The sequence below is a fragment of the Syngnathus acus genome, chromosome 22 (genome assembly GCF_901709675.1).
Source record: "Syngnathus acus chromosome 22, fSynAcu1.2, whole genome shotgun sequence".
Taxonomy (NCBI): Eukaryota; Metazoa; Chordata; class Actinopteri; order Syngnathiformes; family Syngnathidae; genus Syngnathus; species Syngnathus acus.
In genome coordinates, this window is record NC_051106.1 from 344,172 (window position 1) to 360,593 (window position 16,422).

At 49.0% G+C, this 16,422-nt stretch overlaps 3 protein-coding genes across 14 annotated transcripts; 1 reads left to right on the forward strand and 2 right to left on the reverse strand.

Annotated features, from left to right (window-relative positions):
- Nucleotides 1–491: 491 nt before the first annotated feature.
- fbxo34 (F-box protein 34) lies at nt 492–10,572 on the reverse strand. Of its 8 annotated transcripts, none has more exons than XM_037240721.1 (6): nt 10,203–10,551; nt 3,767–3,893; nt 1,949–2,084; nt 1,599–1,867; nt 1,259–1,444; nt 492–1,184 (listed from the first exon to the last, which is right to left on the reverse strand). In XM_037240721.1, exons 2-6 carry the CDS (start codon nt 3,848–3,850, stop codon nt 1,143–1,145), a joined length of 717 nt encoding a protein of 238 aa, XP_037096616.1. In that variant the 5' UTR covers nt 3,851–3,893; nt 10,203–10,551; the 3' UTR covers nt 492–1,142. The 8 variants fall into 8 exon arrangements, with proteins under 8 accessions (XP_037096616.1, XP_037096615.1, XP_037096617.1 ...); XM_037240720.1 differs by lacking the exon at nt 10,203–10,551 and adding an exon at nt 4,408–4,562; XM_037240722.1 differs by lacking the exon at nt 10,203–10,551 and adding an exon at nt 4,408–4,554 and having other exon boundaries at nt 3,767–3,921.
- jmjd7 (jumonji domain containing 7) lies at nt 4,776–7,743 on the forward strand. 3 transcript variants are annotated; one of them, XM_037240728.1, is made up of 9 exons: nt 4,776–4,921; nt 5,574–5,727; nt 5,790–5,928; nt 6,244–6,358; nt 6,450–6,506; nt 6,573–6,668; nt 7,041–7,117; nt 7,190–7,349; nt 7,480–7,743. In XM_037240728.1, exons 1-9 carry the CDS (start codon nt 4,864–4,866, stop codon nt 7,644–7,646), a joined length of 1,023 nt encoding a protein of 340 aa, XP_037096623.1. In that variant the 5' UTR covers nt 4,776–4,863; the 3' UTR covers nt 7,647–7,743. The 3 variants fall into 3 exon arrangements, with proteins under 3 accessions (XP_037096623.1, XP_037096621.1, XP_037096622.1); XM_037240726.1 differs by having other exon boundaries at nt 7,041–7,349; XM_037240727.1 differs by having other exon boundaries at nt 6,274–6,358; nt 7,041–7,349.
- A 577-nt stretch (nt 10,573–11,149) lies between the features above and the next one.
- lgals3b (lectin, galactoside binding soluble 3b) lies at nt 11,150–13,560 on the reverse strand. 3 transcript variants are annotated; one of them, XM_037240732.1, is made up of 8 exons: nt 13,465–13,560; nt 13,033–13,066; nt 12,734–12,833; nt 12,538–12,657; nt 12,233–12,402; nt 12,057–12,145; nt 11,530–11,698; nt 11,150–11,373 (listed from the first exon to the last, which is right to left on the reverse strand). In XM_037240732.1, exons 2-8 carry the CDS (start codon nt 13,036–13,038, stop codon nt 11,224–11,226), a joined length of 804 nt encoding a protein of 267 aa, XP_037096627.1. In that variant the 5' UTR covers nt 13,039–13,066; nt 13,465–13,560; the 3' UTR covers nt 11,150–11,223. The 3 variants fall into 3 exon arrangements, with proteins under 3 accessions (XP_037096627.1, XP_037096625.1, XP_037096626.1); XM_037240730.1 differs by having other exon boundaries at nt 12,233–12,657; nt 13,465–13,559; XM_037240731.1 differs by lacking the exon at nt 13,465–13,560 and having other exon boundaries at nt 12,233–12,657; nt 13,033–13,085.
- Nucleotides 13,561–16,422: the final 2,862 nt, after the last annotated feature.

Sequence of the window (16,422 nt, forward strand, 5' to 3'; positions counted from 1 at the left end):
TTCACATTTTGGGAGCTTAAGATCAGGGGATGCTTTGAGAATAATTGTCAATTTTTGTCTATGTGAAGCCCTTTGAGACTGCTTGTGATTTAGGGCTATACAAATAAACTTAACTTGACTTGACATGCCCCCAGTTGATTAATATTAACAATTTTGAGCCCTAGGTGCGTAAGAAAAAACTCCAAAAACCTGAGCAAGGGAAAAATAAGAAATCCCAAGGGACGGCAGATGGGAGGACCAGATGCCGAGTGGGCACCATATGTTGTTTTGTATTACGTTGCCTTTTAAATATTTAAAAGGCAACGTAATACAAAACAATCTAAAATAAAGAAGGGTAGAAGTCCATTTAGGAAGACACCTTCAGTCATCATGACAGCACCCTTGAGGACATGGTCCACCTCAGATCTTGTCCTGGTCAGTTGGTGTAGAATCCAGACAGCGACCATTAGTTGGGGTCATCACCTGACCGGGTAAGATTATCAACAATAGGCTACACTTTACATTTTAGTTCAATCAGCAATCGTTAGTTAATGCGAATTAAATTACAAAGAGAAAGAATTGGACTTCATATTTTCTCAAGCAAAATCAAGTGCTTTTTAGAGGCCCGCGGCATTAGTGAAAATAGTGCAGCAGTGTCCTTGGCAGATTCAACATGTGTTTATGGGTATGCTTGAAGTTTATTTGTTAGTCGTGTGATAATGAACAGAAGTTTATCTAGCTCCAAGAAGGCTAACGGCAAGCAACTAACTATTATGCAAACAACATGGCTGACACAATAACATCACTGGAAGTTTTCATCACTGTTTTCCTGCATCCGGGTGAGATAACATGCAGCTTATTAGCAAGTGCATTGCCGTGGAAACTTCAATGGTTTTGTTTATAAAAAAAAGTGACAGTGCCGCCAGCAGTGCAATAAGCCTTTGTGTCTCAGAACAGTTTGCAGTTCCTCTTTGTTCCTCTGGGTGGCCAAGCCAGGTCCACAACAGGGTCACCAAGTACTCCCAGTCAGGGCTGGCCAGACACAAGCTGCGCTAATTGTTGGGGAACACACTGGAATCGTCTCTTGGCTTCTTCTTCTACTACTACTTCCCACTTTGCGTCCCCAGAAGAGAAAGAGGAGGACGAGGTGGTGGTGGTGGTCTTCAGGAAAACTTCTTCTTGGTGGCGGTGAAACGCTCCATGTACTGCGGAGGAAAGACATGGGGAAATTTAAGAAGAAGAGACTTGGTCCGTTGCGGCACGTTCCGAACCTCCTCACCTTGTCGTAGCCCTCCATGTCTTGCAGACACTTGACCTCAAAGAGGTTTCCTTCAACCGAGAAGAGAGACACTTGTGATTCATTCAGGATGGACAGCGGGATGGCGGCCAGGTCCAAACAGTTCTCCTCCACACGTAGAACTTTGAGGCGAGGACACCGAGACACATCCGCAGACAGCAGCGAGATCTGGAACAAACAGGCACAACTTCCTCATTCTGAACACAGCTCTGTTTTACCGGTTTGGTGGCTCATTGGACTGATCTCATTCTTACTGGGCCAATCTAATAACTTTGTTCCAAGCTCAGGTTCTTTTTTTTGGACTGGCTTAATTGTTTGGTACCTGGTTCTGGTTGAGGTTGATCTCAATGACCTGCAATTCTGACACCTCTGGGGGAACACTCTGAAGCTGGTTCCTGGAAAGGTCCAGCAGATCCAGGTGTCTCAGGGCTCCTAGTCCGGTGGGGAACTCCGAGATGCAGTTCCCAGCCAGAATGAGGGTCCGCAGGGACTTTAGCTGATCCATGGTGAGTGGCAGCTGCTGGATCCGGTTAGAACTGAGACTAAGAGTCTCCAGTTTCTTCAGCTTCCCAATCTCAGCGGGGAGTCCACCTGAGGAGCAATAAGCAACACCACAAAAGTGTTGAAGAGTTCCAGTACACTGACCGTTTCATCCTGAATGTTTGAACTCACCCAGCCTGTTTGAGTTGAGGGTCAAACTCCGGAGCTGCGCATAGCTTCCAATAGAAGGAGGAAGTGACTCCAATTTGTTGTCAGACAGGTCCACGGTCCGAAGGTTTGCTGTAAGCCGCTGCAATTCCTCAGGAAACTGAAGGCCACAAAGTCTCATATCAGAACCTGTTAGCAGAAGCTAGCAGCACCGATACTTGGCTTGGGCCTCAGTTAAGTCATTAACATGTTGACTATAGACACCGCAAGGAACAAGTACAATTACTAGAGAACCCACATAGAATCAGACCATGCTGACTCGAGAATCCACATGGCACCCAGACAGAACATGCTGATTGTTTACCTCACATGGCACTGGAATGTGCTGTCACCAGTACCCATGTGTTGCCAGAACATACATACTGAACTCACATAAGACAAGCTGGTTATAGGACCCAGATGATACCTGCTGACTATATAAAGTGAGACCCACCTGCTGACTATATAGAGTGAGAACCCCACCACCCACATAAAAGAACTTACTGAGCCTAAGAACTTATGTGTAGGCACACAGTAGAAATCACGTGACACTGGAAAATGCAGATTGTATGACAGGGGTCACCAATCTTTCTTAAACCGAGAGCTACTTCCTGGGTACTGATTAAGGCAAAGGGCTACCAGTTTGACACAGACTTCTGAAATAGCCAATTTGCTCAATTTGGCTTTCACTGTGTTATTATTGTCATTTCCAGTTCACATGTAAGTGTGATTTTAACAAGAATAGCAAAAATACAGTCAAACCTTGGTTTTTGACCACAATCCGTTCCAGAAGGCGGTTGGAGAAGCGAATCGGTCGAATTCCGAATCAATTTTTCTCATTACAAATAATGGAAAATGAATTAATCCGTTTCAAGACAAAAAAAACCCCGCCTTTTTTAAGCATTTTTTCATTTGCGCATATTTGTCCGATCGCGCAACTGCAGCGCACCGCCGAACGCGCAACCGTAACGTGTCGCCCACCGCGCAACTGCACCGCGCTGGTCGCATTATTGTGACAGAGCCATCGCTGAAATTTAGAAAATATTTTTAAAGTCCTGATGTACTTTGCAAAATTTAAGTCGACCTAAGTGCGCAGGGAGCTTAATTTTGTCCCATCGCGCAACTGCAGCGCACCGCCGAACGCGCAACAGTAGCGCGTCGCCGACCGCGCAACTGCACCGCGCTGGTCGCATTATTGTGACAGAGCCGTCGCTAAAATTTAGAAAATATTTTTAAAGTCCTGATGTACTTTCCAAAATTTAAGTGGACCTCAGTGCGCAGGGAGCTTAATTTGGTCCAATCGCGCAACCGCAGAGCGCCGGGCGCTCACTGTCGCATTTCTTTAAGAGCGTCTTTGTGTTTTAGGATGGCTTTACTGCTCCCACTTGCTTTCTTTGGAGGCATGATTAGGGGTTAATACAATCCTCAAAGTAACGAAAATACAATAACGGAGTCAGTCGGTCTCCGGGCCGCGCGGTCGGGTTTTCTCGGGTCCTCCCGGCTCATCTCGCGAGGTTCGACTTCCGAATTTTGTTTGACAACTGAAGCAAAAAATCTCGAATTTTTTGTTCGAATTCCGATTTGTTCGAGAACCAGGACGTTCGAAAACCGAGGTTTGACTGTAAAATAAATAGATGCAGCTCACTGACTAGTGCCGATATTTGAGCTAATTTTAGAACAGTCCTGCGGGCGACTCATGCGGTCCTCACGGGCGACCTGGTGACCGCGGGCAACGTGTTGCGTATGACAAAAATGGTACCAAAATAAGCATATAGGACCCACATGGTACCAGACATGTCTCACCGCTGGAAGTCCTTTTCCAGTGAGCTGGAATACTCCTGTCTTCTGGGAGGTCTCCAGATGGGACTTGAGAGCACTATTCCCCATCCGGACTGAAGGTCCAAACTGTGTCCGTCACTGCGGCAGTGTCCTGCACATCAACGTCAATCAGTCTAGGCCTAGGGGATGGCGGATGGTGTATTGGTACACTCGCCTGTCTTGTGTGCAGGCACCATGAGTTTGATTCCCGCATATGACGGTGTGCATGTGTGTGAGATACAAAAAAACGTCAGGTCTATGTCAATTACAGCATCGATTTCATAATAAAATATCCATAGCTCACGTGACACCGTAATCTCAAAGTAATCAAGTATTGAACCGAACTTCGTTGTGGACCTCAAGCTGTCAATCAGAGGCTCATCGGTATTCAAGATGACATGAGCCTGTCGCTAAATAGCTCACTATGACTTTCACCTACTTTAGTCATTATCAGTGGTCGTAAAAGGCGACGAGAACACGAACTACTTGAGCCGAAGGTTCGGTCCACTTTGTCGTATGGGTGTGTAGCGGCAATGAATGATGATGAAGCTAAGCTAAAATAAGCAACATCCATTAGCATGCTGAACGCTAGCAGAATTCCACACTCAGCTAGGCGGCTCACTTACGTCACAGTGACGAAATGCTGCGCTGTTCTCGTAAAACAACTTTGAATCGATTAAAAGGTTTACTGTGCGGTAAAATCTTTTTTTTTTTTTTTTTTTAATTGTGAGAGCCACACAGCAACAGAAAATACCCGGATGTGACGTCACTGAACGCACGCGCAATAAAAAGCTTGTTTATGCATGTCTTCAAGCAAAAAACTTCATCATAGCTCAGTTTTTGCTTTGTACAATCATTTACAACACACTGAAATTTATATTTTTTCATGCAAAAATATTTAATTACAATGATATTCATGAAAAAGGTCAGTGACGTAACTAGATTTACAGTTCAGTGTCTGGCCAGCAGGGGAAGACATACCACAAGGCGTCCGACGACGAAGACGCAGTGCGCATGCGCAGTGGGTGTAAACTAAGCAGCATGGACGAAGCGGCCGAGCATTAAAACGTGATTTTGATGCAATGGTTGACATGGACGCCGTGAAGGAACGACTCGCTCATTTCGCATTAGAGGCTCACGGTACTACAGTATAAACTGTGTAAACTGCTGCTTCTACTTGTAGTGTACTTACTAAGCCTAATATTTATACTACTACGACTCATACGCCAATGCTACTACTACTACGACTTGTATTGATACTTTCACGGCTTGAACTCATGCTATTTATATTTATATAACATTAAACTTACACTACTCATAGGACTCCCATTACTACTTTTTTGCGTTACTATTCATAATAGTACTTAATCAAAGTAGCATTAATACTGTTTATAGAGTAGTAATACATCTACTATTGGTACTATTATTACTCATTACTATGACTTGCACAAGTATTAATGGTAGTACTACTCCTTATACTAGAACTATACTACTTCTGCATATTAGACCAGTACTATCAGTAGCGTAGTAATGTACGTATAAATATAAACTTTATATACATTTTTATAGCTACGCTGCACCTAAGCACTTGCAATATTAATACTGCAAAGTATCTATACAATACGAGACATCTTTATTCATATCGCGCTTTCACGATAGCTTAGGCTGTAACAAAACAGTGCTGTGCTACGACTACCTACCTAATCGCCCAGATTACGCTACTATTGTATCTGCATTACTGGTAGCACTGCTATTATTACTCCTCGTCATGTAGCTGGATTTAACGTTGCAGATTTGTATTTGAACAAATCGGTGCCGTATGTGGACGGCCCACCCGAGCCGCTTCACTTTTACCGCCAGTGGATCGCTCCCAACAAGCCGTGCATCATACGAAACGCCTTCAGTCATTGGCCGGCTCTGTCCAGGTGGACGCCCGCGTACCTGAGGTAGGTAAGGAGGAAGATAGGACACCTGGGCCGAGCATAGACTTCCCGCTTTCTGTTTGCAGGGAGAAGGTGGGCTCCAAGGTCATCAGCGTGGCAGTGACCCCCAACGGTTACGCCGACGCCATCAAAGACGATCGATTCGTGACGCCCGAGGAACGACGTATGTGCTTTTCCTCCGTGCTCGACATCATCCAAGGAAAGGTACATGACAGCACGTTGTGCTTGCTCAACACCGCGGCCCAAAGAGCCGACGTGAAAGACCACAATCTCCTACAAAAGCCCAAACTGACTGCCTTTAAACATTCTGAACCTTCCAGAGCCAATGATACGTTGTCGTCTTTTTACCTCAACAAGGCGATGGTATAAGTTGAAATAAAAAATGAAAGAAAAAAATGGTTCTTAGGAAACAAATCACAGTTCGGTTGCGTTGCGTTATCAACTAAAAGAGGAGAGCCTAAAGAGTTGATTGCAAACTAAGCCGTACACTTCAGCACATAAACTTTTGTGTGCGGTCAGGTGAAGCAGCGTGGCGTGTTCTACATCCAGAAGCAGTGCTCCAACCTGCTGGAGGAGCTTCCTGAGCTGACGGCTGACATGGAAGCGCACATCGGCTGGATGAGCACAGCCATGGGTGAGCCGGCTGGCCAGCCAGCGCGCTCGCTAGCGCCGCCCTGCTATTTGAGGAACCTCGCATGTACATCATTCTTTTGTCATTTGTTCAGGAAAGTCGCCAGACGCTGTCAACTTCTGGCTCGGAGAGGCCGACGCGATCACCTCCCGTAAGATCCGCTCGCTGCATCGCCTGACTTTTTCAGCAAAACAAAGTGTTCCGATTCCCCTTTTAGTGCACAAAGATCCTTATGAGAACATTTACTGCGTCATCTCTGGACAGAAGGACTTCATCCTGCTGCCGCCCACCGACAGACCCTTCGTCCCGTATGGTAACCATAGAACCCTAGTAACAACCTTGACCTTAGCAACCTTACTAACATTGGCTCCGCTAATCATCATAACAAAAGGCATCTGCCCTTACGGTAACCATAGTAACAGTCGTGACTAAAACAAGTCACAAGCCTTGTGGTAACCATGGTGACAAGTAAACGTGATGACAGTAAACATAGTAACCATAGTAGCAGGCCTTTTGGCAACAACTCTCCAAACAACCATTACAACTGCCTAACAACCATAGTAACAATGCTTACGGTGACCACATTGACAAATCACAGCCCTGACGCCTTTACATAGCGACATTCCATAGAATGCAGTACGTATGGCGCCAGGGTGCGGTAACCATGGTAACCATGCGCTGCCAGGCCTATACCAGCCTGCGGTTTACCGGCAGAAGGAAGACGGTGACTTTGAGGTGGTGGACCAGAGCGATGGTGAAAAGGTGCGTTCGGGCGCTGGGTGGCTCGCTGGCTCCCGCAATCTCTCTGACACTTTGGCCCGCCGCTGCGGCCAGCTGCCGTGGATCCCCGTAGACCCGCTGGATCCAGACCTGGAGCGCTACCCCTCGTACGCGCGAGTGCAGCCGCTACACTGCAGCGTGAAGGCGGGAGAGATGCTCTACCTGCCGTCCTTGTGGTTCCACCACGTGAGACAGTCGCACGGCTGCATCGCAGGTAGGATGCGGATATGAGGACACAAGCAGAAGCAGGTCAAAGCGCGCAAGGAATTTGTGTCACATGTTTTCAAATGAGTTGAAAGTGTTTGAGTTGTAAGATTGCAATCGAACCCCTAACCCACCCCCAGTGAACTTCTGGTACGACATGGACTTTGACATCAAGTATAACTACTTCTCGCTCCTGGACGACATCACAACCATCACCTCCCAACACCGAGATGACCGCCAGGCCGCATTACACCGCAAAACCACACGAGAGCACCAGGAGTCCCCTCACAATCTGAACGCTGATTAAAGATAATTACTTAATATTAAAGTTACATCGGAAATTGTCAATGTATTATGCAGATACTTTCATTCTTTTAAAAGAAATCTTACACTGCGCTTCAAAACGGGTCTTCTGTTAAAAAAATAAAATAAATACATTTACGCAGGTTGGACAGATGCGGCACTTTAAAATGGCCCAGAGCCAGAGGTTTGTTTAATTCAAACAAAATACAAGGGCAAAGAAGTGAAAAAAAGCTCTGAATTAAAACACTCAATTTTTAAAAATGTCTTTTTATTATAGCATTTCCTAGGCTTTCTTAAAATGCAATATTATATACACGTGAACACAAATCGAGATCTGTCTGAGACTCCTTCCTCAGCCAACAAACGGGATGTGACAGGTCGACCACGAGCAAGTTCAAGGAAAAAAAAAAAAAAGTTAAAAGCTTTGCCATGCAGCTCAGCTGTGTAAGGTGGGCACCCAGCGGTTGTCGTGGAGCCCCACATTGCAACCGAGGGCGTCCCTGCGTAGGCGGTGGCAGCACAGCCAGAAGCCAGGCCCGAAGGGCAGCGCCTGGCAGTACGGCTTGTGGTGCCAGCGGCACAACGACACGTCACCGCGCCCGTAGCGCCGCTTGCACTTCTTGCAGGGGTCGTTGCGGTAACGGGGGTCTGCCACCCACAGGGAATCGGCGGGACGGACACCGTAGTTCTCGATGACCAGCTTGAAGTAGCGACACGTGCACTTGAGGGCCGCTAGGCTGCGGGTGGGCAGCAGCACAAAGATGCCCACCAGCACATCCTGCGGCAGTGTGGCCAGAGTGGCCGGCGGCTCCAGGAGCTCGCTCAGCCGCCGTCTCATCTCCGCAAAGTCATCCGATGCCCGCGTCTGCTCCGCTGCCGCCGCCTCGTCCGAAAGGATGGAGGGTGGCGCCGGCCAAGGCGTGGACAGAAACAACAACCCGGGAAGGGGCTCCGTCTCCTCCAGCGAAGGCGGCGGAAGCGCGATGCCAGCTGAAGAAGGTGACCGGGAGCGTTCGATCGGGTCGCTGTCCCAAGCATCGAACGATGGCGAGGATGGAGCGGGACAGACGGTGAGCTGCACGTGCCCCGCCCACAGCCTCGGGCTTGTGGACACGCCACCCTCGTTGCGACGCTGCAGACACTCGAGCTTGGCGACCACGTCCGATACACGCACGCTCTCAGTGTCCTCCGGGAGGGGCGGCGTTCGGGTGACGGCGAACCCGGTGCCGCTGCGGCGCTCCTCCAGGAACGCAACTATGGCACCCACTGACACCTTCTGCTCCAAACTTGGGGTGGAGGCATCGGCGGGCAGCCTGTTTCCAGGCAGGCTACCCGAGTCCCGCCGGAGGGTTCTAGTAGCGGCGGACCGCCTTCGTCGCTTGCCGTCGTTATTTTCCCGCCAGCTGCCCTTCACCTTCGCTGGCCGCGTCGAGGGGGCGCGGTTTGCGCATAATGAACCCGGGTCCAAAGCGAAGAGGGCAATCTTCTCACGGACGTGGCCCGGCTTGATGACGGCGCACACATCCAGCAGGGCGTCGGGATCATCTTTGGCCGGACAATGTAGCGGTGGTGGGCTGGCTCGTGTACTAAGCGTGTTGCCTGGGATGGCACTAAGGGGGCAACGGCCGTTGCGGGGAGGCGCGCGGAACCCTGACACGTCCACGCACAGCCCGGAACGCAGCTGCTTGACGTGCATGGCCCGTCTGGAGACAGGAAGCGGACATTAACTTGATGTGGTGTCCATGTGGCACCGCGACGGCAGCCAAGAGGCGGGCAGGCTTTACCTCCAGGCGGCGCCTTGATTGGCTTACGCTAAAAGGAGGTACCAGCGGCTGGTGGCAAGGTGACGAGGCCTCGTTCGCGGGTGCTGCGGGCGTCCATGTTCAAGAGGGACATTTGGCCATGGGCAGGAAGCGACACATTGCAACATGAGCAAAGTTCAAATCAAATAAACAAAAAGCTCGTCCTCACGACATTTTCAATCCTTATTTTCTCTCTTGCATTCTTCCCTTTTCCCTTCTCGTCACCTTCCCTTCCCATATCCATTCTTTTTCTTCCTCTTATCTTTACTTCCTTGTTTTCCTTCATTCTATACCCACTTACCATCTATCCTTCATTTCTCCAATCCGTTCCTTTCCAACTTTTCATCAGTGCTTTACCCCCTTCCTTCTTCCCAACTTTCTTTCCTTCATCCACAGAAGGAAGGATTCTTCTTTCTCCCTTCCCCTTCTTTCCTTGGCCCCCTCCTTCCTTCGTCTAGACATGTACATATACGCAAAACGATCAAGTCGAATTTAAAAGAGTCGAAAGGATCGCTGAAGAGCCGTGCACATTTCCGGGTTGTGCAAGCTCCAATGGCAGCTGACACGCTACGTGCTGGGGACGCTTGCGAGCGTCACATTTATCTACCTGGCCGGCCACCCGCCTGCCTACATTGCCTGAATGGTTGGCTGGCTGGCAGAATCGCATCCGGAGCTGAAGACCCTCAGTGTGGGCAACGTTTGTTAGCATCGCAAGCTAGGCTAAGCGGCGAAGGAGGCCAAGAGGCAGCCCGACTCACCTGATCCCGATCGTCGCTTGATTGTCCGTCGACAGCAAACGACCTTCGGTGACCTCGCGACGTCCTCGCGCGTTGTCGTCTCATAAAAATCTTGAAAAGTGCACTAGCGCCAAGTGGGCGCGCGCGCGCACGCACACTAACGACAAACGAGAGCTGACGTCGGTCTTCGCGTTGGGTTTTACGTCCAGCTAGAGCAGCGGCGCCGTGACGTCATCGGACGGGCAAAGATCGTCTGTCCTGAAGAAGACTGCACGTACCTGCGCCTATCTTCTTATTTTGTTTTTCGCCTTTTTATTTTGGCTGTCGGGCGGCTCGGTGGAGCACTGGTTACCGTTAGCGCGTCCGCCAGTTCAGAGGGTGCGAGTTCGATTTCACCTCCGGCCCTCCCTGTGTGGAGTTTGTAAGTTCTCCCCGTGCTTGCGTGGGTTTTCTCCAGGCACTCCGGTTTCCTCCCACATCCCAAAGACATGCTTGGTAGGCTGCTTGAGTACTCAAATTGCCCCTAGATGCGAGTGCGGATGTTTGTTTGTCTCTGTGTGCCCTGCAATTGGCTGCCCCATGACAGCTGAGTTAGGCTCCAGCAAGCCCGCGACACCCGTGGGGACAAGTGGTTGGATGGATGGATTTTGACTGTCTTTGTAAACCAATTAAGAAAAGCGGCTTACATTTAGGAACGTAAAACTCAGCTCATTATTTAACAAATAATTTTATTAAACATTAAAAATGTAAAGAAAGGGATAAAGAACATGCACTTATTTTTCTGGTGTATTTGCTTTTTTCTGAGTGAAGTACATTCTTTGTCTCCTCGTCTCCTTTTTTCTTTCTCTGCATTTTCTTTCTACTTTGTTTCATTTTTTCCTTTCCTCCTTCCCACCCCTTGTTTTCTTCCCCTCATCCTTCCTTGCTTGTGCCCTTTCTCGTTTTTATTTCAAACAAAAACTGAGAAATAAGCGGTGTCGAAGTTGACTTTAATTGTCTGACTCAAGGAGACGCCTGCGTTCAGAGGCCGTCAAGTGAGAGGTCACTGGATGCTAACATGCGATAGCGACAAGTCGTTATAGATGTCCAAACTTCGGATCTGACTCGGGTTTCCACCGCGGAGTTTGAATTCCAACAAGTGGGAGCCTTGAACAGAGACCTTGAACATACTCGATGTGCACTCGATCTTCATCTGAAACACGCACACGCGCGCACACAGACGCACGCGCACACACACACACACGCACATTCACACATACACCCCCAAAATATACACAGCTTATTGTTAGTGTCGTTCTCATCACCATCATCATCATCCTTCATCATCATCCTTCATCATCATCATCACCTCAAAGGGCTGGCCGGCTGCGAAGGGGAAGCGCGACAGGTTCCTCTCCTCGTTGCCCCACCTGCCACCAATTCTGCTGTTCCTGACGATCACCTTCCTGCCGCTCTCGTTGAAGCGGGGATTGAAGTGGAACATCAGATCCCTGTCGGTGGACAGGTCCACCGTCACCCTATCACACAGAGCGCACCTGCGTTAGTGCTTCGTGTCGTTTCATATTGTTTGTTATCTACGTCGTTATCCTTTTTGTCTTCATGATCATTATTTGCATCCAAATTCTTAACGTCATAGCATCTGCGATTGCATTGCATTATCATCATCTTGGTCATTCTTTTGTTATCATGACATCATATATACGTATATCACAATACCGACTATCATCATCCTTATTCTCATCATCATCATCAGTGACCCGCAAGGTTGCGTCCTCAGCTGTTGATGAGCCAGGACCATCTTCGCTGATACCAATCCACACACGGACCACACAAGTGTTGCGAGCTTCTGGCTATCATCATTCTCATCGTACTGACCTATCAGCATTGGAATTGATATTTCCTTTGATGTGAATAACGCTTCCACTTCTCAGTCCTTTGGGAAGCTTTTGGTTGTACGGGACCTTCTGTAACACCGACATCAATCACATTAGTGTTAGTATCACACAGCGACATCACTCTCATCATGTTCACAGGACCGTTATTGGCCGTACCAGAGAACCCAAAGCTTCTATTCCGGGCGATGGCGCGGGCCAGTTCCCGGCCCCTGGTGAGGGGGTTGGCCACTGAGCTCCTCCTCTGCCAGGTACAGGCTGCTGTCCAGGCCACTGAGATCCGCCTTGGCCACCAGGTACAGGCTGCTGTCCAGACCACTGAGATCCACCTTGGCCACCAGGTACAGGCTGCTGTCCAGGCCACTGAGGTCCGCCTTGGCTACCGGCTGAGGGCTGCTGTCCAGGCCATTGAGGTCCGCTTTGGCCACCGGCTGAGGGCTGCTGTCCAGGCCACTGAGGTCCACCTTGGCCACCAGCTGAGGGCTGCTGTCCAGGCCATTGAGGTCCGCTTTGGCCACCGGCTGAGAGCTGCTGTCCAGGCCACAAACTTGCCCCTCCACCCCAGGTGGGGTTGGTGGACCCACCTGGTGACAGCATAAAAATGTTATGCAGACTCGTCATGAAAGTTGGACCGCTCCCTGAACCACCCCCAGAACATACCAGGCCACTGAGACTGGTTGGGTTGTTGGGGCCAAGCCCCGCTTCCTACTGATTGGCTGCCGGCCCCGGAGGAGGAGCTATCCTCAAGAGCGTCAGATAGCTGACGACAACAATAAAAATTCAACGCAACGCACACCTTCAGCAGGTGTCTGTGAATGCAGCACATTGCAAAGAGGGCGTGGTGCATCATCCAGAATGTTTTCCATGAACACAAGCACACACACGCGCGCGCACACACACACACACACACGCACGCACACACACATTCCTATAGACCGGGAAGAAACGATAACACTTACATTCATCTTCTGTGTTGAAGTAGACAAGTGGCAACTTGAAGAAGAATACAGACCGGTTTGAGTGACTTACAAAAATGTGTCTGTGTCACACTCACTCATGGTCAATTCATCTCTTTCATGAGCACACATACAGACACATCATTAGGTACACCACCTGAACCATAGGCCACTAAGTTTACAAGTGACAACACCTTGGATAAAAGATTACAAACCGCGATCAGAGCAATGCAGTGGCGACATGTGACCGGATGGTGTCCCTAATGAAAAGCCCTGTGACAGAGCTCACCAAAAAAATATTGGAGCAAAAAAAATGACGACTTTCTTCTTTCATCTATCTCCCACCAAGATCATACACTGGTCGTTCTAGTAACTCATCGATCAAGTTTATACTAATTTAAAGAAAATCAATAAAAGTGACAAGCTTCATCTTACCTGAGGTGCGCAGTGCCACAGACTTAGTGTGCAAATGCAAGTGCGTGGGCCAGCCTCACCTTGTTTGCAAATTCAGGCCACACCCTCAGGAAAATTCTTGCCATGGTCTGTTGCCACGACAGCATAGAATTGACACGCCCGTGCAAACACACATGCACAATAGTGACAACACCATGCACACACAACGCATATGTATATGCAAAAAGTCAGGCGAGGGACTTCTCTGTGTAAAGTCGATGAAAACACCTCAATTGATAGATGGTTAGTCAAAGCCAAAAGGTAAGCAGAGCTGTAATCTTAGCACAGATTTGGGGTGTTTGTTGGCTAAAACAAAAAGGATTGATTGATGATGAAAACATCAACAAAATAGTTGTGTGGTTAAAAAAAAAAGGTGCTGATATCACAATTTTGCTCAGGCACCCAAAAAGCTTCAACACACACGTGTAACATTGGTGGCCACGTGCTAAGCTAATATGGTATAACATGTCAAATCATGAGATGGACTGAAATCAAAATGCAAAGAGGTACTTCAAGTACTTCCGATTGGGACTTAAGCATGTGCTCACGTGTTACGTTATCAAGTATGCATGTATTTTTTTTGATTGATGATTAAAATGTCAACAAAAGACGTTACTGTAGTTAGCGTTTACCTGGTTGCCGTGATAACTTATCAATCGTGGAAAAAAACTGGCAAGGTGACCTTTGTGTTTTTCTTTTTTTTTTGCTAATCTCCATTTTGTTATGGAACCTGCCTGATGAGCTAAGTAAAGCTAACATAAGATCGAAAGAAGCTGCTAGGGGACTATTTCAACCAAATGGCAATTAATTGGTTGCCATGGTAACGTGTCAATTGTCACATAGATAACTGACGAGCCAATGGTTATGAGATCAACGTTCTGTTTTATTTGGTAGAATAAACGCACCCAGTCTTCATTTTTTTACGCTAACTGTGCTAAGCTATACTAACAGGAAAAAGCTGTGACTATTTTGATTTTGATTTCGTTCAGGTGCATTGCAGACACCAAAAAGCATCAACAGACGCATTCAACAATCGTGGGTAGGCACCCAGCGGACTCGCTAACATGTCACACCGTTTGTCAAAAAAATGCAAACATTGGATACTGTGGTGAATTCTCTTTGGTGGTCAGCTGGTCTTCAAAAGCAAGCGGTGGAAAGGTGGCTGGCTCGGGGAAGGAAAACTTCAGTGACACACGGCTGATTGGGGAAAGATTTTATTCAACCGATGTCAGAATTGAAGTGTCTCTCTCCAGCCAAAAGTCTCAAGTCCCCCCAAGTCTTCCCGCCCTCGAATCTTATACCCCGCGCCCCCACCTCACGACGGCTGCTGGATGACCTCTGACCCGCCAGCCTGCCTTGCTGATTCTACACAGATGGCCAACCGCTGTATCTATACATCCTGGTGCCAGGAAGTCTGCCTTCCTGGACCAGGCCCCATAAAATCCCACACGAGCGTGACCTGGTCACACTTAGGCTTAGAAGTGAAATATACATTGCATGATACCAGAATAAAAATATACGACAATACGTTCACCTTTTTAGGCTCAACAACTTCACAAGCAATTGTCAGGCCAATCCAATTGGCTAGGTCTCACTCCGCCCTTAAGAAGCATCTCCAGCTAACACCCGGCTTCAGGCTTTACATGGTGTTCATGAGTAGGAGTGAACCTGAGTGGAAGCGGAGGATCTTCTTCAGGTGGCGAGAGGCTTTGATCTTGACAAAAGTCTGCCCCGCCACCTTTGTGCTGGGCCCGGCTCCTTCAGCCCTGGCCTTCTCCTCGCTGGGTCTCGGGCGGTTGGATGAGCAGTTGGTAGAATATTCCGAGTCACTTCCTGTGAGGTGCTTGCCAGGGCGGGCGCTCTTTCTCCAACTGCCGGGGGTCGCCCGTGACAAGCGGCAGTTGCCCCGCTTGGTCTTGGTGATGCGGTGGTGGTTTCCACAGCGATGGACATCTGGGGTGGATACCGGGGGTGGTCTCTTGCAGGCTGTCAGGGGGCCGGCGCCCGTGTCTTCCAGCCCCCGCCATGGGACTTCACTCTGCCCCTGTAGGAGTGGCGACTACTTACGGCGTTGTGCTTGCGATGACTCTGCTGTCGCTGCCCTGCTTCGTCCGGGTTTGGTAATCGGGACCTTGCGAGGGCGGCTAGTACCGGATTTGGCTCATGGCTGCCGTCCGTTTTTGTGTTTGGTCTTGGGAATTTGTCCCTGCCCCGTAGCATTCCGATTACCTCAGAGTGGGACACGCTCTGTGTTACGGGCAAAGGCTGGCGCCGTGGAGCATTACAGCGGCTGCCCGCGTTGGTCTTGGCTCGACACTGAAGCAAACGGTAGATGTAGTTGTCCAGATGTCTTTGAGAGGGGCTGTGGGCGGGCCGAGGGCAGCTCTGCCGTACGATAGAAGAAGAGCCGATGGGTGTGGACGATTCCTTGCTTTTGGTCACCATCTGTAGGGAGGCGGCCGGACGCGGGGACCGAACCACCTCGCTCACTTTCGGGACCAAAACGTTACTGCGGTACTTAGAAGGGGCGGGGCCGGAGTCGCAGGCAGAACCAGGAAGTGAGGCATCACATGTGGAGCAGCCACCGCTCTCGTCTGGAAAGATGCGACATTAGAGAATGATATTGTGAGCAAATTTAAATGTACAGGTTACTTCCGAGCAGCACAACACAATTGACAACCTCTAACCTGAACTGAAAAGCACAACAAAACTTGTTGTTGGGTCTGCGCACCACAAAACGCATCAGAAGAGAGGACGGAGTCAGGGTCAGAAAAGCATACCGTTGTTTAAGTTAAGTTAAAGTCCCAATGATCGTCACACACATCTGGGTGTGGTGAAATTTGTCCTCTGCATTTAACCCATCCCCGTGTGATTTTGATCCATCCCCTGGGGGAGAGTGGAGCAGTGAGCAGCAGCGGTGCCGCGCTCGGGAATCATTTG